Source organism: Aethalodelphis obliquidens, unplaced genomic scaffold (genome assembly GCF_003676395.1).
Source record: "Aethalodelphis obliquidens isolate GAN/ISIS:26980383/991018 unplaced genomic scaffold, ASM367639v1 scaffold11, whole genome shotgun sequence".
Classification (NCBI taxonomy): Eukaryota; Metazoa; Chordata; class Mammalia; order Artiodactyla; family Delphinidae; genus Aethalodelphis; species Aethalodelphis obliquidens.
The window spans coordinates 28,377,849-28,398,904 of record NW_020837955.1 but is presented as its reverse complement, the minus strand read 5'-3'; the positions used below and the strand labels follow the sequence as shown (position 1 = coordinate 28,398,904).

The 21,056-nt window shown below is 36.8% G+C and overlaps 1 protein-coding gene across 18 annotated transcripts in view; it reads right to left on the bottom strand.

Annotated features, from left to right (window-relative positions):
• Positions 1-21,056, bottom strand: part of VTI1A (vesicle transport through interaction with t-SNAREs 1A) — a 367,980-nt gene that overhangs the window by 161,074 nt on the left and 185,850 nt on the right. For 15 of the 18 annotated variants that reach the window (XR_003433924.1, XR_003433925.1, XM_027112587.1 and 12 more), the window contains 2 exons: positions 5,733-5,803; positions 4,977-5,038 (listed from right to left, as the gene is read on the bottom strand). Coding sequence is in view for 16 of the 18 variants with exons in the window: in XM_027112587.1 (XP_026968388.1) it covers positions 4,977-5,038; positions 5,733-5,803 (133 nt within the window). In the remaining 2 variants the exon portion in view is untranslated. Of the gene's footprint in view, positions 1-2,132; positions 3,943-4,965; positions 5,039-5,732; positions 5,804-21,056 lie in introns of those variants that run through there. The other 3 variants (XM_027112604.1, XM_027112605.1, XM_027112594.1) reach the window with 2 other exon arrangements.

Here is a 21,056-nt window from a genome sequence, read left to right as displayed (position 1 = left end):
TTCTGACAGTACATTTAAGTTTTCCAGATGTTTTTACCTGTCTTCCTACCAAAGCAACAAAACCATGTTTAAAATGTAAAATGTGATAACAATGATAGGTGGCAGTTATTCCCCAGATGGGCTCAGAAGTAGCTCTAACAAAAATACATGTATTAAGTAGTAAGAGGATTAAGTTATTCCAGTTATAAAATAAATAAGCCATGTGGATATAATATACAGCATGGAGAATATAGTCAATAATATTATAATAATTTTGTCTGGTGACAGGTGGTAACTATATTTGTGGTAATCATTCTGTAATGTATAAAAATATTGAGTCACTATGTAGTACACCTGAAACTAATATAATAAATCAATTATATTGCAATTAAAAAATGCATAAATAGTGATAGCTGCATCAACTTCATTTAATCCCATCTGTTTTGTTTATATTATAGATTAGTTACAAAACACCTCTCAACAGCTACCTATTTAAGAAAGTTACTACATACATGATGGAAGGATAAGCAGAATTCACTTTTTCAAGGAAACATTCTGCTATTGTGTGTGTAATTCTGCTATTCTGTATTGTGTGTGTGTGTGTGTAAATACTAATACTAGTAGCAAATATTGGTAGTGTGCACGAGAGAGAAAATTGTTTGATATTAAGATAATCATACAGAAAAGGTGTTTTAAAAAATGTTACATATGTCATTTCCTTTCATAAGCCTTTTGCCAGCATATACATGTGGTCAATGGGTCAACATAAACTTGTAACATGTCCTCCAAATTTATGTCAACAGAGATTTCAAATTATAACTGTTACATTTCTAAGGAATCCTTTAGATACTTTTAGAAACAAACATACAATTACTGATAAATTATTCACTCTTCAGAGGCAAAAAGAAAATAGAATCATGATGTCCTTTGTTTGCTGACTGAAAATCTTGAAAACTTCTGTTTTCATTTTCACTTCCTGCTGGTACTGTTTGATCTAATAAGACCTCCCAGTTAAATGTATAGGAAAAAATATACACACCAACATGCACGTACAGGCAAATATATATGGAGAGCAACACTGAAGCCTCTCAGTGCTACCTGAGGCACTTTAAAGACAACCAATTAATGACAGTCTAATTTTGTGGAAGTCAATGAAAAATCCTTTTTTTTGACCCCCGTCATTGCATGAATGGTCATTTGTTTCACGATAATTTTCATTATTATCTGAATACCACTTTATTTAAAACTCTGTCTACAGAGTCAGGAAATGAACAGTTTGTCCCCAGGTAGCTCTTCATCTTATGTCAAGACAGAATAAAAATTACTTTTCAGGAGATCAGCTATATCTGCATTCTGATGTCAAGTTTTACTAATATAATTTTGAACGGACTGGTTTTTTCCTTTGTTTTCTTTCTTTTGGTGATATAGTACAGTTACATGAAGAACATTTATTTAGGTTGAATCAGCTGCTCTCTCACTAGATATGTCTCAGTATTCTCTGCATAGTTTAGTTTCTTTCAAAACTTATGATTCCGTAAGTTATCCTCTATTTCTCTATTGTTTTCAAACTTATTGGTTGTATAGCTACTGAAATCATATTTTCTATTGGTTCTTTGTTTTCCTGGCACCCTTTTTAATGATCAGTAAGGATTAACTGGACTTGCAGAATCTTCCATAGCTTCCTTGAAAATGAGATACTTTTAGGAATTCCTACGCCACTTTATATGCACATATTCTCTACTAGACTGAAGTACTCTGAAGGCAAGGATCCAAACTGATTTCATTTGAGGAGCCCCAAGTCCTTGTATTCAGTATATTTACTGAATATTTACTGAGGAAGTGAGTAAGGAGAAAAAAAGAAAAGAAGGAAGGAAGGAAGGAAGGAAGGAAGGAAAGAAAGAAGGAAGAAAGGAAGGAAGGAAGGAAGGAAAGAAAGAAGGAGGAAAGGAAGGAGGGAAGGAAGGAAGGAAAATTTTTTTTTTTTACCCCATTTGAAGTTAATAAAAGATTAAAAAGCACAAATGGTAGTGGCTGCCACTTACTCATTTTTATTTTCCTATCTACCTTTGGTCACTTTTAGAAAATGGTAGTGGCTGCCACTTACTCATTTTTATTTTCCTATCTACCTTTGGTCTCTCTTAGAAAATGGTAGTGGCTGCCACTTACTCATTTTTATTTTCCTATCTACCTTTGGTCACTCTTCGAAAATCGGGTGGATTATGTACAAACTTTGGCACTGATGGAACACTGGTTTCATCTGTCTTCACAATAGACTAATCAATATTAGCAAAATGATTCAAATGAGGGACCATGATATACCATTCCTGTTCATTTTACAAATTTAAAAACAACCTAAGTTTAAAAAATTAAAAATAATCAGCAGTCTTTCTTTTAAATAAAATAATTCCTTGGTTTGGTATATTGTAGAATACTTAACTATCTTCGGTCATAAAGAATTTATCATACGAAAATAAAGAAGCTTATGTTATATGCAGGTAAACACCTACCCTGAACAAAGAGGACATTCATTTCTTGTATGCATTTATACAGAGAGGCACACTTTTCAATATTATAACTTTTCTTAAATCAGAAGCACCTGTTGACACATGATACAGCTGTGTAATTTTGGTAAGATAACGTGACTTCTCTTTCTGAAATAAAACCCCACCAGTGCTGGAAGTGAGTGCCATGTGAATGGGAGGGATGTAACAGGAAGCAAAATCAGAGCAGTAAGTAGAAGACTTCCTATTAGAAACATAAACCCTGGTTCCACTTTCTAGAGACTGTTTTTCCAGGGAATAATAAAAAATAATGAAGTGAAGAAGTTGGTAAAATATTTTTGCCTGTTCCCAAGTCCAAAATAAATTGTATATCATGTGGGATAGTAATTAGAAACTAAACCAAAACCACCATCTACATTTGGTTCCCAAAGACTCAGGTTATAGCATTGATTAAAAGTACCTGGATACCTCGGCTGATACCAAGATCCCAGTTGTGCTTAGTGAAAAACACAGTTACCAATGTGCACAGGTGGACTTAAGAGTTTCCTTGGCTCAGACCTAGCAAAAGGTGATGTCCATCTGGGGATTTTTATTTCTGTTCATACCCTAGACAGAGCCCAAAAGGAGATGAGTCAGTGATTGACTGAGTTTGCCTACAAAGAGAACCCCAAGAAGATTTCAGCAGAGTAATTTTCTTCTGTAGGCTTATGAAACAACCCTGTTAGTATGATTTTTCTAAAGAAAGCCCAGTCAAAAGTTACAGAAGTGGTTTGTGCTTCACCCTCTCTAAATGACTTGCAAATTTATTCAAACACAATATGAGGAGAGGCGTTATTTGCTGAAATAACTGTCGGCAGTGTCCTGCACAAAAGGGTGAGGTACATCAAGCAGAAATGTGGACAGAAATACGTTGGTTTAGAAACCCATAAATCCTTATTTGAATCTGCCAACCTGAAAGCCACACAGAGCCTGGATAAACTATTTTTCCTAAATGCTACATCTGATTAAGCCATACCATTAAATGACAGCTGAACTTTAACATTAATATGATATTATTTAAATAACCACATGATTTTTTTTTACACTAAAAATGATGAATGATTTCTGGACAGCTCAACTGACATAAAGCGGGAGGACTCTTTAATGAGGTTTGACAAAATGGAGACACATGCAGAATATTCGTTACAGCTCCCATTGCAGGGGCCCTCCCAAGGAAGCAACAGAGAATTTTCCACTTTTTTTCTTTTTTATTGTTCATATGCACTGAAGCATTCCTTTCAATTGCCACTTCTCTGTGGATTTTGAATTTTTCTAGGTCATTTACATATTACCCCTAATCTGAGAATTCGGTGGTTTATGGTTTTGAATTGGGGACTATGGGTGTAGGAGAAGGAGGGGCATGTGGAGTGGTGTCAGCGTGGGCTGGAAGTGTCCCAGGAACTTAACCTTGCTCCTGAGTAGCCTGATAGAGGAATCACATCGCTACATTGGCCTATAGAAGACTAAGTGACCATACCTTTGACTGATTCTTATGCAATCAATCTCTAACGCAGCAAACATACTTTTAGCAAATTATTATACATGGATACATGATCAGAGAAGATTGTACTTATTTTCAAATAGCTGTCACTATAGCATCAATGATAAACAAGATTCTCTTTTTAAAATTCCAATTAAGCTATTCTAGAGGCGATTCTCAACATTGCTCATTCATATTTCTAGCCACAGTTCCAAACTGAAGGTTATGCTAGATGATAGTCTTATTTGGTAGATTCTGAATGCAATAATTCCATGCTGCATATACCTAAGTCAAAAGCGACTCCAATTTTCGGAACAATGGAAACATTTCTCACTCCCCTCCAAAATTACAGAACGTAGAATGTTACCTACATGCATTCATTTACTTTCACATACTCTCCCAAATATCTTCCATCAATCAAAGGTTAGTTTCACATATAAAACATTAACATTTGTTTGCTCGCACATGTGACTGCACATTATTCAGATACCCTTTAAATTAAAAAAATCTTTTTTAAGTATACATAAAGTCAGAATGTTTCCCCAGACTCTCTTAAAAAAGAAATGAAAACAAAGCAACAGAGGCAAAGCTAATACCAAGTGTGCTCCTGGTACTGCAGGCCACCATTCCCTCTACAGCAAGGAGCCTATCAAAATAGAAAATAAAATCAGTCTGTTCCTGCCATGGGGCCTTCCTCAGGCTATGAAAAAATACTTCATGTCTAACCCTAATTTTTTTCCATAGCTTGAGGTAACCCCCCAAGCTCAAACCTTCTCTCTAGTCTAAGTTACTCAGTGTGTGTCCCTGTCCAGACGAGAGTTAATATCAGTGCTCTGTCATTTCAAAAGGTTCTTGACACAGGGTACTAAGAGCAGAAGCTTGCATGCCTGGAACATGCCCGGTTGCAATGAGATGAAAAATATACTTAAAAAAAAGTAAGAGAGAGAGAGGAAGATAAGTCCCTACCTGGCTCTTACCTTCTCAACATCCCTGTCAGAACCCTGGAGCTTTTCCCCAAGTTAGCATCTGTTTCCCGAAGCTAGGAGGAGAAAAGCAGCATTAAAACAGAACAAAAGGAAACTTCATGGAATTAGATTATTTTTAAAGTGCACTGGCAAACAATAATTTTCTTTCATGATGGAAAATCCAATTCATAAAAAAATGCTTAAATATTTTAAAGTACATTTTTGACACTTACATTATCTCTGAAAATTCTTAGATTTAGAAAATTACATATACTAGATAACCCCAGGAGCTTTAAATTGGATACTTGAACAGGATATAAAAGCAAATGTCTCACAGGCTGACAAAGTTTAATTTATTTCTGGTAATTAATTAATATTTCCACCCTATGAATGTACACAGTCCTAGAGATATAAATGGAAGCAAAATGAATTGAGGGAAGATGAGATCAATATTTTTAGCTTCTGCTCTGAAAGACCTGACATATCACAAAATCTTCCTCAGTGATCTTCTCCTTAGATATAGTGTTAAATAAAATATCTACCTGGGGGCATTCTGGGATGGAGGCATAAAGAGTCAGCTTATTCCTTCTCCATCCCACACTCCCCTCACCCCAACTCTATATCCCTCTTTCACCCTAGCCATTTTTACACATGCTTACACCAATGTAATTGTTACTGTCTATGCACATGTCCAAGACCTTATACTCATTTATTTTTTTGTCTTTTCATTTACTGAATTTGTGAAAAGATTGTAGCACTTCTACTTACTCTTTCACGTGCTCTCTGTATCTTTTCTCTGTCATGACTGAGGTTTTCCAACATCTCCTGGCCAATTTGTTCTATGGACAAGAAAATTTGAGTTAGGAAAGATGACTTTGGGTGCAAATGAAAACAAAAACTTCAGAAGTACCAAAAGGACAACAGGCGCAGAATTTATAGAATGCTTATGATCAATATAAAAAAACAACAGATTATTATGACCCCGACACCCTCCTAAGCTAGGTCTTCCATAATCCACTTGAACTGCAATTTTATTCATTGGAAGAAAATATCTGTCCTAACTTTCTCACAAAATTGTTGTTATAGTCAAATGAGATAACCTAACTAAAAATGTTTTGAAAGCTATTGAGTACCACACAAATGCACATAATTGTATAGCACCCAAGAATCAATGCACTCAATGAATAATCACTGAGGCCCTACTCTGCGCCAGGGGTAGATGTTGGGGACATGGCCAGTAACCAAGATCAAGCCCTTCCACTCACGAACTCCCAAGCTAATAGAGATGATTTAGCAGTTAAAGTACAAATGTTACATTAGAGTTCATATTTCATGGCACATCAAAAAAAAGGACTGTATATTCCTTTCATGATAGAAAAATCCAAATAATAAGAATTGCTTAAATACAATAACATAAATTATATTTTTGACACCTATACAAACTGCAAATTCTTCCTAGGATAGTACATTCTTAGTATATTATCTCCTCTCAGATTGACGTTAGCTTTTTATTACTAACTCCATACAATTTATCCTTAAGGTAAAATTGGATATGTGGTTCCCAGTAAAGGCATCATAAAAATGGAAGATGACACCAATAACAGAGAAGTATGAAACAACTAGAGTTGCATTTTTCTTTCTTTGCATAACAATTACAATATTCAATTTTATCATACTATTAGGTATTACCATGACATTAAATTCCTTTAATCAATATAATATAGCAATTTTAGAGTGTCCTTGTCCCCGCGGTGAGCCACAGCCGCCTCCCGCCTCTGCAGGGACTCTCTAACACTAGCAGACAAGGAGGATATTTGCTCTAGCCTGGAGAAATCAGATAAGACTTCCTGGAGAAATTGGGATTAGGTCTGTAAGAAGAGGTGAAATTCATATAAGCGGTGAGGAGGAAAGACTAAAACATTGCAGACCTGGAAGAAACCTCCATCCTCAGGGGCTTGGAGAAGGCTCTCTGGGAACCTGTGTGGAGGGGGTGGCCTGAGCAGATTATCTGAATCCCAATGTTGCTCTGAATTTGTGTTTAAGATTCGAGAAGACTAGGACTGCTAAGGGTCTTGGTGCTCCAGCTGGGTGTCAGGCCAGAGCCTCTTCAGGACATTGGTCCACCAGAGACCTCTTAGCCCCATGTAATATCAAATGGCGAAAGCTCTCCCAGAGATCTGTATGTCAACGCTAAGACCCAGCTCCACTCAACGACCAGCAAGCTACAGTGCTGGACACCCTATGCCAAACAACTAGCAAGATAGGAACACAACCCCAGCCATTAGCAGAGAGGCTGCCTAAAATCATAATAAGGTCACAGACACCCCAAAACAACCACTGGATGTGGTCCTGCCCACCAGAAAGACAAGATCCAGCCTCCTCCACCAGAACACAGGCACCAGTCCCCTCCATCAGGAAGCCTACACAACCCTCTGAACCAACCTTACCCACGGGGAGCAGACACCAAAAACAACAGGATGCATGAACCTGCAGACTGCAAAACGGAGACCTCAAACATCATGAGTTAAGCAAAATGAGAAGACAGAGAAATACACAGCAGATGAAGGAGCAAGGTAAAAACCCACCAGACCAAACAAATGAAGAGGAAATAGGCAGTCTACCTGAAAAAGAATTCAGAGTAATGATAGTAAAGATGATCCAAAAGCTTGGAAATAGAATGAAGAAAATACAAGAAATGTTTAACAAGGATCTAGAAGAACTAAAGAGCAAACAAACAATGAAGAACAACACAATAAAAGAAATTAAAATTTCTCTGGAAGGAATCAATAACAGGATAACTGAGGCAGAAGAAAGGATAAGTGACCTGGAAGATAAAATAGTGGAAATAATTACCGCAGAGCAGAATAAAGAAAAAAGAATGAAAAGAATTAAGGACAGTCTTGGAGACCTCTGGGACAACATTAAATGCACCAACATTCAAATTATAGGGGTCCCAGAAGAAGAAGAGGAAAAAAAAGGGACTGAGAAAATATTTGAAGAGATTACAGTTGAAAACTTCCCTAATATGGGAAAGGAAATAGTCAATCAAGTCCAGGAAGTGCAGAGAGTCCCATGGATGAATCCAAGGAGAAACATGCCAAGACACATATTAATCAAACTATCAAAAATTAAATACAAAGAAAAAATATTAAAAGCAGCAAGGGAAAAGCAACAAATAACATACAAGGGAGTCCCCATAAGGTTATCAGCTGATTTTTCAGCAGAAATTCTGCAAGCCAGAAGGGTGTGGCAGGACATACTTAAAGTGATGAAAGGGAAAAATCTACAACCAAGATTACTCTACCTAACAAGGATCTCATTCAGATTTGACAGAGAAATTAAAACTTTTACAAGAAGCAAAAGGTAAGAGAATTCAGCACCACCAAACCAGCTCTACAACAAATGCAAAAGGAACTTCTCTAAGCAGGAAACATAAGAGAAGGAAAAGATCTACAATAACAAACCCAAAACAATTTAGAAAATGGTAAAAGGAACATACATATTGATAACTGTCTTAAATGTAAATGGATTAAATGCTCCAACCAAAAGACATAGACTGGCTGAATGGATAACAAACATAAGACCCATATATATGCTGTCTACAAGAGACCCACTTCAGACCTAGGGACACATACAGACTGAAAGTGATGGGATGGAAAAAGATATTTCATGCAAATGGAAATCAAAAGAAAGCTGGAGTACCATTTCTCATATCAGACAAAATAGACTTTAAAATTAAGACTATTGTAAGGGACAAAGACTGACACTACATAATGATTAATCCAAGAAGAAGAAGATAAAACAACTGTAAATATTTATGCCCAACATAGGAACACCTCAATATATAAGGCAAATGCTAACAGCCATAAAAAGGGGAAATCAGGGCTTCCCTGGTGGCACAGTGGTTGAGAGTCCGCCTGCCAATGCAGGGGATGCAGGTTTGTGCCCCGGTCTGGGAAGATCCCACATGCCGCGGAGCAACTAGGCCCGTGAGCCGTGGCCACTGAGCCTGTGCGTCCGGAGCCTGTGCTCTGCAACGGGAGAGGCCACAACAGTGAGAGGCCCGCGTAACACCGGAAAAAAAAAAAAAAGGGGAAATCAACAGTAACACAATCATAGTAGGGACTTTAACACTCCACTTTCACCAATGGACAGATCATCCAAAATGAAAATAAATAAGGAAACACAAGCTTTAAATGATGCATTAAACAAGATGGACTTAATTGATATTTATAGGACATTGCATTCAAAAACAACAGAATAAACTCTTTTCTCAAGTGCTCATGGAACATTCTCCAGGATAGATCATATCTTGGGTCATAAATCAAGCCTTGGTAAATTTAAGAAAATTGAAATCATATCAAATATCTTTTCCGAACACAATGCTATGAGACTAGATATCAATCACAGGAATAAATCTGTAAAAAACACAAACACATGGAGGCTGAACAATACGCTACTAAATAACTGAGAGATAACTGAAGAAATCAAACAGGAAATCAAAAAATACCTAGAAACAAATGAAAATGAAAACATGATGGCCCAAAACCTATGGGATGCAGCAAAAGCAGTTCTAAGAGGGAAGTTCATAGCAATACAATCCTACCGGAAGAAACAAGAAACATCTCAAATAAACAACCTAACCTTACATCTAAAGCAATTAGAGAAAGAAGAACAAAAAACCCCCAAAGTTAGCAGAAGGAAAGAAATCATAAAGATCAGATCCAAAATAAATGAAAAAGAAATGAAGGAAACTATAGCAAAGATCAATAAAACTAGGGGCTTCCCTGTTGGCGCAGTGGTTGAGAGTCCGCCTGCCGATGAAGGGAACATGAGTTCGTGCCCCGGTCCGGGAAGATCCCACATGCCACGGAACGGCTAGGCCTGTGAGCCATGGCCGCTGAGCCTGCGCATCTGGAGCCTGTGCTCCACAACGGGAGAGGCCACAACAGTGAGAGGGCTGCGTACCACACACACACAAAAAAAAACCAAAAAAACTAAAAGCTGGTTGTTCGAGAAGATAAACAAAATTGATAAACCATTAGCCAGACTCATCAAGAAAAAAAGGGAGAAGACTCAAATCAATAGAATTAGAAATGAAAAAGGGGAAGTAACAACTGACACTGCAGAAATACAAAGGATCATGAGAGATTACTACAAGCAACTATATGCCAATAAAATGGACAACCTGGAAGAAATGGACAAATTCTTAGAAATGCACAACCTTCCGAGACTGAACCAGGAAGAAATAGAAAATATGAACAGACCAATCACAAGCACTGAAATTAAAACTGTGATTAAAAATCTTCCAACAAACAAAACCCCAGGACCAGATGGCTTTGTAGGCAAATTCTATCAAACATTTAGAGAGGAGCTAACACCTATCTTTCTCAAACTCTTCCAAAATATAGCAGAGGGAAGAACACTCCCAAACTCATTCTACGAGGCCACCACCACCATGATACCAAAACCAGACAAAGATGTCACAAAAAAAGAAAGCTACAGGCCAATATTACTGATGAACACAGATGCAAAAATCCTCAACAAAACACTAGCAAAGGGAATCCAACAGCACACTAAAAGGATCATACACCATGATCAAGTGGGGTTTATCCTTGAGGAATGCAAGGATTCTTGAGGAATGCGAGGATTCTTCAATATACGCAAATCAATCAATGTGATACACCAGATTAACAAATTGAAGGAGAAAAACCATATGATCATCTTAATAGATGCAGAGAAAGCTTTTGACAAAATTCAACACCCATTTATGATAAAAACCCTCCAGAAAGTAGGCATACAGGGAACTTACCTCAACATAATAAAGGCCATATATGACAAACCCACAGCCAACATCGTTCTCAATGGTGAAAAACTGAAACCATATCCACTAAGATCAGGAACAAGACAAGGGTGTCGACTCTCACCATTATTATTCAACATAGTTTGGGAAGTTTTAACCACAGCAATCAGAGAAGAAAAATAAATAAAAGGAATCCAAATTGGAAAAGAAGAAGTAAAGCTGTCACTGTTTGCAGATGACATGATACTATACACAGAGAATCCTAAAGATGCTACCAGAAAATTACTAGAACTAATCAATGAATTTGGTAAAGTAGTAGAATACAAAATGAATGCACAGAAATCTCTTGCATTCCTATACACTAATGATGAAAAATCTGAAAGATAAATTAAGGAAACACTCCCATTTACCACTGCAACAAAAAGAATAAAATACCTAGGAATAAACCTACCTAAGTAGACAAAAAACCTGTATGCAGAAAATTATAAGACACTGATGAAAGAAATTAAAGACGATACAAACAGATGGGGAGATATACCATGTTCTTGGATTGGAAGAATTAACATTGTGAGAATGACTATACTACCCAAAGCAATCTACAGATTCAATGCAATCCCTATCAAACTACCAATGGCATTTTTCACAGAACTAGAACAAAAAATTTCACAAGTTGTATGGAAACACAAAAGACCCCGAATAGCCAAAGTAATCTTGAGAAAGAAAAACAGAGCTGGAGGAGTCAGGCTCCCTGACGTCAGACTATAGTACAAAGCTAGAGTAATCAAGAGAGTATGGTACTGGCACAAAAACAGAAATATAGATCAATGGAACATGATAGAAAGCCCAGAGATAAACCCACGCACATATGGTCACCTTATCTTTGATAAAGGAGGCAAGAATATACAATGGAGAAAAGACAGCCTCTTCAGTAACTGGTGCTGGGAAAACTGGACAGCTACATGTAAAAGAATGAAATTAGAACACTCCCTAACACCATACACAAAAATAAACTCAAAATGGATTAAAGACCTAAATGTAAGACTGGACACTATAAAACTCTTAGAGGAAAACATAGGCAGAACACTCTATGACATAAATCACAGCAAGATTCTTTTTGACCCACCTCCAAGAGAAATGGAAATAAAAACAAAAATAAACAAATGGGACCTAATGAAACTTAAAAGCTTTTGCACAGGAAAGGAAACCATAAACAAGACAAAAAGACAACCCTCAGAATGGGAGAAAATCTTTGCAAATGAAGCAACTGACAGAGGATTAATCTCCAAAATTTATAAGCAGCTCATGCAGCTCAATATCAAAAAACAAAAAACCCAATCCAAAAATGGGGAGAAGACCTAAATAGACATTTCTCCAAAGAAGATATACAGATTGCCAACAAACACATGAAAGGATGCTCAACATCACTAATCATTAGAGAAATGCAAATCAAAACAGCAGTGAGGTATCACCTCACACTGGTCATAACGGCCATTGTCAAAAAATCTACAAACAATAAATGCTGGAGAGGGTGTGGAGAAAAGGGAACCCTCTTGCACTGTTGGTGGGAATATAAATTGATAGAGCACCTATGGAGAACAGTATGGAGGTTCCTTAAAAAACTAAAAATAGAACTACCATACAACCCAGCAATCCCACTACTGGGCATATACCCTGAGAAAATCATAATTCAAAAAGAGTCATGTACCACAATGTTCATTGCAGCTCTATTTACAATAGCCAGGACATGAAAGCAACCTAAGTGTCCATCGACAGATGAATGGATAAAGAAGATGTGGCACATATATATAATGGAATACTACTCAGCCATAAAAAGAAATGAAACTGAGATATTTGTAGTGAGGTGGATGGACCTAGAGACTATCATACAGAGTGGAGTAAGTCAGAAAGAGAAAAACAAATACCGTATGCTAACACATATATATGGAATCTAAAAAAAAAAAAGGTTCTGAAGAACCTAAGGGCAGGACAGCAATAAAGATGCAGGCGTAGAAAATGGACTTGAGGACATGGGGAGGGGGAAGGGTAAGCTGGGACGAAGTGAGAGAGTGACATAGACATATATACACTACCAAATATAAAATAGATAGCCAGTGGGAAGCAGCCGTATACCACAGGGAGATCAGCTCAGTGCTTTGTGTCCACCTAGAGGGGTGGGATAAGGAGGGTGGAAGGGCAACGCAAGAGGGCAGAGATATGGGGATATGTGTATATGTACAGCCGATTCACTTTGTTATACAGCAGAAACTAACACAGCACTGTAAAGCAATTATACTCCAATAAAGATGTTAAACAAACAAACAATAAAACAAAAAAATCCCATAACATAGCAATTTTAATTCACTTTTAACTTAAAAATCTCTAATATCTATGAACACCATCAACACTGTAATTAGTTCAGCAAAATCCTCGTTATATAATATCTTCTATCAAGGTTGAGAGTATATATATATATCTATCTCAAAGAAATAGGAAATAGGTTATTACTATGGTGTCTTGTCACCAGCATAATGTTTCCAGTAAGTATTCATGGAAGGAATAAAGCAATGAGAGAATAAAAGAAAGTGAAAAATGGAGTGTATGAAAGGTTTGTGGTGTATTCCTGCTCTCAAAGCATATCATGTGTGGCAATGGAGAAGGCAACCCTGGAATGCAGACAACATAGCCACATTTCTATCAGGTTCACTGGAGTATATAAAAACTCTTCTGAATGGATCTACAGTCTGTTACTGAAGGAATCAGTGGAACAAGACGTAAAGAGCTCAGGCCTTTTCAGGAGTTGTAAGTCACTCCCTCAGTCTCTTTGCCTCCTGGAAAATATCTTAGCATCCAAAGTACTAACCCCATCTGGCAAAAGAAGAGATATTGGCAAGAGTGCATATATGTCCTGGTCTTAACAGGCAAATACCATGCATTTGTTGGAAACAGAATTCTTTTTTAATTACTTATTTGCTACTTTCCATTTTAACGCTCCACTAAAAAAAATTCCAGGCCAAACATATTAGAAATGTTTACACTTGTAGAATGAAAAAAGTTACGTACAGTTTTTTCATTATGTGTTCTCCTACCCCAATCAAAACAAAAGAAGGCAACAAATTAAGAGGGGATTATTTTATGATCATTGTCAATAACCTGCATTGCATGTATGATTTCAAAATTTTTCTATTATGTAAAAATAATCATAAATTCTAAATTCTGATTGCTTTAATAATGCCCAGTTAAATAAAATAGTACAAATATCATTGAAAAAAAAAGAGGGGACTATTTTAAAAAGACTATTTTTGGACAGAATAGACATTTAGGGATTATTTCATTAAAAAAATGAACATTGTTAGATTTATTTTTCTTGAACAGCTAAGGTGTAAAAACTCACCAACAACACCAATAAAGAAAGAATATAAGGTCACAGGCATATACCAATGCAGATGTGATATACTGAGTTTAGAGCTTTCAGTTCTTCAAACTTCCATAATACCTTTAGAGTGGGAAGAGCCATACTGCCTCTATTGAAATAACTTGAGAAATCATAAATTTTATAAACATTGTACTTGTTGACTGTGAGGATGTTTTTGAGATTAAGAAACAATGGGAAGCATAAAAGAACATAAAAACTGATGCTATATGCTGGAATTCTACATGTCACAGCATGATAAATGAATTCCTGGAAAGAAAAGTTTCTTTCTGCATTTCTTCTATCCTTTTCACAGGGGTCTTGGGAATCAGCGTGGAAGTACGGCATTCAAGCTTATAAAGTGAGCTTCTGTTTTCACAATTACCCAGAATGAATCATCATATCCTTGATCTAAGGCCCCTTTTACTGGGTCACAAACTGCAAAATGGGTTTCCTCTCCTTTTCAATATATTTTACAGGGGGTGGCGGATAATACAATAGGTATTCAACACTTTGCTGCCCCATAAAGTTATGGAGAAGAACCAGGGAACTACAAATCTAGCAAAATACTTCCTGAAGGACTGGACTGGCATCACAAAAGGTAAGACTTATTTTGAGGAGCTTCTACCAGTAAATCATTTCTCTCCATTCATAAAATAATAATGCCACCTGAATAATCATAAGACTGATGTGAATGAACTTAATTAAAAAAAATTATTGTATTTGTATTTTGGAGATGAACAGACTAAAATATTTTCTATCAGAAGGCAGAACCGATGAAAGTTCACATCATGTTATAATATAAACATGGCTGAAAGGAGGGAGCCTCAAATATAATTCATCAGAAAATGTTCTATTTGATAAATACAAAATATTAAAAAAGATTTTAGCCATTATGCTATAAAGCTATAAAGCAGAAAAGAATAATCATTCCTTTGCACACTTATATTTAACTTTCTTTTTACAAACTTTATTAAGGATGTGATTTCCAGCAAATTATTTAAAAAGTGAAGACATCTAGTCAAGTCTTCTTTAAAGAACTAAGAGAAGGTAAGATGATTTTCTGGCACTCAAAAACTTCTTAGAAATTTTAGCAACAGGTAAAAGGCATTCACAACTATCCAGCTATTCTTTGTATATGGGGACTTCTGTGAAGTGTGGAGGGAACAGAAATACTTAATAGAGGTATTTCTGAAGCACGTGTTTTCATACATATATTGCAGAACACCAACCAGACAGATGCAAAACACCAAGTGATATTTCCTAACAATTTGGAGTACTGAATTTTGGACGTGGCTCAAGAAATTCTGGCTACTGAGTCTAATAAAAGTAAAAAGTTATTGCTTTGGGAGAGCAAAGTAGCTCACATATAGCTTTCTCAGGAGGGAGCTGCTCAGTGTGACTGGATCAGCCATTCTTTGGCATTTAGCACACCTTCCTGGGCACTGACTCTGGCATCATGCCCTGAGTGGGTAGGTTATCCTCAGTATTGATGTTACTGAGACATGAAGAGCTTTTTGAATTTCCGATCCATGGATAGGTGGGGAAATGGAAAAGACAGTTCTTTTACCATCTTTCATTATTTCATAATTCAAGCATGTAAAGAACTTCTGCTTCCAATTCAGATGGAGAAAGATACAAATGACCACACTTATAGAAATAAGAAAAACCCAGACAAAATAATTACCATTCTTTTCTGGGAGATATCTAGTACATACAAAGAAGCTCTGATGGATTCTAGAGAGAAACAAGCATTTCATTTGTGAGCAAAGAGCTGTGGCAACATTCATACCTACGACCTGGTCTGAGTACAGGCCTCCCATTGAGAGACTTTTCAGGGATAAGGAGAAATCAGTCAAACATCGTGTGAAAAATATAGGCTTACAGACAGCATGGGATCTGGATGAGCTCTAAACACAAAAGCAAATGGCTTGGTTTCTTAATTCTCCTCCGATCTCCAAATTTGCCATAGAAGAGGCAGCGGAGAAGGGGCTGGTTAGTGAAGAGAAACCTCATATTCCTACATATTCTTGTGGTGCTTGCATTCTGAGACCCTGCTAGAGTTAAGTCCCAACATGAACCAAGAATCCAGAAAACTGGAGATGGACCCACTCTCAGATCAAATACTGATAAGATTTTTTTTAAAAGGCAGCATAGACACAGGCTGGGGTACACTAACCTCAGATGAATCCAATCTAATTAGAGATTCAGCTCAGCACCAGCTCAACTTAATTTTGGGAAGAATCTGATCAGTCCATTAATCAAATACAAAATAGAATAAAATGCTTCCAAAGGAAATAAATTCAAAATGTTTATATTTCAGATTCTACTGTTTTTGTCTTTACACTATGTCAAGAATACTATTATAAGACATGCAAAAAAGCAGGGGAAAAAAGAGAATGATGAAGTAAAAACATGGTTTATGAATGTAGACCAACAAATGACTTAGTCATTAAGGTTAACAGATAAAGAGTTTTAAAATAACTATTATAAGTATGCTAAAGAATTTAAATGAAAAGGTAAATATAACGGTGAAGAGATGGATTTTTCAGGAAAGAAGTGGAAACTCTAAAAGGGAACTGAATGAAACTCTAGAATGGAAAAATACAGCATCTGAAATCAATTCACTGGATGGACCAAAGAGAATATCCTTCACTATACAAGAAGGATCACTGAACTTGAAGACAGGTTAATAGAAATTATTCAATCTGAAGGAGGGAAAGAAGTTTTTTGTGGGGGAGGGGGAAGAACAGAGCAACAATAATCTGTGAGATAACAACTAGTTGTCTTACATACGTGCAATTAGATTCCCAGAAAAGGGAGTCTCAGGGACAAACAATGGAATGGAACAAATATTTGAAGAAATAACAGCAAAGATTTTTCAAATTTTATTTTAAAGAAAAGTCATCCCACAGATCAAAGAAGTTCAACAAGCTCTGAGCAAGATAAATACAAAGAAAACCTCACCAAGTACATTATAGTCAAATATCTGAAAACTAAAGGTAAATAAAAAATCTTAAAAGCAGCCAGGGGTTGGGGGGGCAAGACACATTACATTCTGGAAAACAATAATAAGAATGAGGATTGAATTTTCATCAGAAACAATGCAAGAGGAAAATGGAACAATATCCCAAAGTGCTGGGGGAAGAAAAAAGGTCACCCTGGTATCCCATATCTAGTGAAAAATATCTTAAACATAAAAGTGAAAGAGATAATTTTACATAATTGAAAAATGAGAGGATTATCCAGCAAAACTGAGTTACAAGAAATGCTAAAGGAAATTCTTCAGGCTGAAGAGAAACGATACTATATGGAAATGTGCATTACAGAATTTAGACCCATGTAAAGAAAAATAATAACAACATATGTAGAAGTAAAATATAAGAAAATCATGGCACAAAAGATGGAGAGGAAGTAAATACAAGTATGTTGTTGACAGGTTTTAAGTTATATTTGAAGTAGCATAATATTTATTTGAGGTAGACTGTGATAAGTTAGGGATGAAAATTGTAATCCTTGAGCCTCTCTGTCCAATATGGCACTTGCTGGCCACATGAGGCTTTCCAAATTAATTATTTAAAATAATGTAAAATTTAAACTTCAGTGTTGGTAGGACCAGCCACATTTCAAAGGCTCAGTAACCACAAATGGCTAATGTTACTGTATTGGAGAATACAGAAATACCATCTTAAAAGGATCTCCAAGTTCCCTTTGTCTTTAAGACCCACTAAAAAGAAATACAGACATACTCATTTGTGGTTTGATTTTGGTAAAACACTTCCCTTCTCTGGGCCTCAGTTTCCTTAAACGTAAAATGACAGTTTTGAACTAGATAAATCTCTAGTGCCCCTACTGGACTCAACGATGCTATAAAATCTTAATGCCTCTTTTTCTCTATGGAGCATTCAAGCAAACTAGAGCACAAGGGCCAAATCAGACCCACAAAAGTATTCCACCCTCCCCCCCCCAAGACAATGTTGAAGAAACAACAAATAACTCAAACTTAAATGCTTTTAAGCGGGTCATATCCTCTCAGCATACCCAAGTCTACAACCGGACTGTTTCATGTAGTAGCCTGCTTGGCCTCTGAGGACATTTGCATTTACTATGTAGTATAAAATATTTACAAGCACTTTGATGATGACATTACTACAGAAATAATTATACATTTATGTAAACTGAAAGTAAACTTACGCATTCTTAGTAGTAATATAGCAAAAGTATGTACAGGGCCTCAGGTTTCTTTCTTTTTTTTTTTTTAAAAGCGATATGACTTAACACTACTTCCTCAGCAGGTATGTATTCTATTTTGCTTTAGGATGATCAAATTTATCATTAAGCAATTAAAAAAATCATCAGCACTACTTTCATCAAAGTCATAGTAGCAGAACCTCCCCTTAGTTACCTGGTTTGCTGCAGATAATTAACAAACACTATTCCCAGAGCCCTCAGACATCAGTCAATGAAGCTGTGCTACCCATAATGATGCTCTGGAATGAGCAGGTACTATGTAAATTGAGGTTGTTAAACAAAAGGAACCATGTTAATTACAGCTCCATTCAGAAATGAGAATGAATCTGTTCTATTCTGTGAAACAAGACCAGAGCGGCAGGAAGGACATCCCTTTTTCACAATTCAATAAAGAATGTTAAAGCCAGGAGATCAAGCAGCAGAAAACCTGAATGGGAAAAACTGTCAAAACACATTCCAAAGGCTCACTTGTGGAATTTAGCAAACATGTATTTACTTAACAGACAAGGGAGACGGGGGTCAGCAGCATCTGGGTTGAATGAATGACTCATTCTAAAAAAAACAAAAAGGGTTGTAAACTATTGACAAGTGACTAGAAAGTAATTAGAAAGCCTTTCTGAAATCATTATGGGCAGAGTTAATCACTCTCTGTACTCTTTGTGAACTATACACATTTCTATCACTGAATGTATAACATTCTAATTATCTGCTTATTCAGAAGTCACTGTTGGGAGAACCACAGGACCTATAATGGCTGGCAAACATGTTTTCCTTTTCTGAAACACTATTTTAAGCATTTCTGAACTGGTGTGCAACAAAATTTTTTTAAACAGGGTATTTCATATAAAAAGCTGGACATCTAGCCTCTTTTGAAGTTTGGAATATAGAGCAATTCTGAGTCCCCATTTCTGCACGGTTAAGCACAGGCTGCAGCTGAGTTACAGTTGCTCTCTTCAGAAAAGCCAGGTCATATGGAGGCTGCCACCTACCTTCCTGACCTGTTTCACTCACTTATGTTCTTGTTTTGCTGCTGTAGGATCTGCTTGTGACCCAACGCAGCCAAAAAATAAAATAATATAATAATAACAATAGCAAAGCCAAATAAATGTCTTTAAAATGTTTTTAAAATTTAATGTTCCATTATATGGATATACCACGTTTTGTTTATCCATTCATCCACCGATGGATATTTTGGTTGTTTCTACTCCTTGGCTATTGTGAATAGTGCTTCTACGAACATCCATATACGAGTACTTATTTAAATATCTATTTTCAGTTCTTTTGGGTATGTGCCTAGGAGTAGAATTGCTGGATCATATGGTAATTCTGTGCTTAACCTTTTGAGGAACTGCAAAACTTGTTTTCCACAGTGGCTATCCATTTTACATTCCCACCAGCAATGTGGGAATGTTCCAGTTCCTCCTTGGCCACATTTGTTATTTTCCATTTTAAAAATTATAGTCGGGCTTCCCTGGTGGCTCAGTGGTTGAGAGTCCGCCTGCCGATGGATGGGACATGGGTTCGTGCCACGGTCTGGGAAGATCCCACATCCCACGAAGCGGCTGGGCCCGTGAGCCATGGCCGCTGAGCCTGTGTGTCCGGAGCCTGTGCTCCGCAACGGGAGAGGTCACAACAGTGAGAGGCCCGCGTACTGCAAAAAAACAAAAACAAAACAAAACAAAAAATTATAGTCATCCTAGTAGGTGTGAAGTAATATCGCACTGTTTTTTTTAAAAATTTACTTATTTATTTATTTATTTATGGCTGCGTTGGGTCTTCATTGCTGTACGTGGGCTTTCTCTAGTTGCAGCGAGCGAGGGCTACTCTTTGTTGTGGTGCATGGGCTGCTCATTGCAGTGGCTTCTCTTGTTGTGGAGCACGGGCTCTAGGTGTGCGGGCTTCAGTAGTTGTGGCACGTGGGCTCAGTAGTTGTGGCTCGCGGGCTCTAGAGCACAGGCTCAGTAGTTGTGGTGCACAGGCTTAGTTGCTCTGCAGCATGTGGGATCTTCCCCGACCAGGGCTCGAACCTGTGTCCCCTGCATTGGTAGGCAGATTCCTAACTACTGTGCCAACAGCGAAGTCCCTCTCACTGTGGTTTTGCATTTCCCTAATGTCTAATGATGTTGAGCATCTTTTCATGTGCCTGTTGGTCATCTGTATATCTTCTTTAGAGAAATCTCCGTTCAAGTTCTTTGTCCATTTTTAAATTGGTTTGTCTTTTTGTTGTTGAGTTGTAAGAGTTCTTTATATATTCTGGATACTAAACCCTTATCAGATATGTAATGTGTAAATATATTCTTTCATTTTGTAGGCTGTCTTTTCACTCTCTTGATAGCGACTTTTGATGTACAAAAGTTAACTTTAATGAAGTCCAATAGATCTATTTTTTCTTTTGTTGTTTGTGTTTTTAGTGTCACATTTAAAACTCCATTGCCAAATCCAGACTGCGAAGATTTATCCTTATGTTTTCTTCTAAGAGTTTTGCAGTTTTAGTTCTTACACATAGGTTTTGATCCATTTTGATTTAATTTTTTATTTTATTTTATTATTTTTATTTTATTTTATTTTTTTGCGGTACGCGGGCCTCTCACTGTTGTGGCCTCTCCCGTTGCGGAGCACAGGCTCCGGA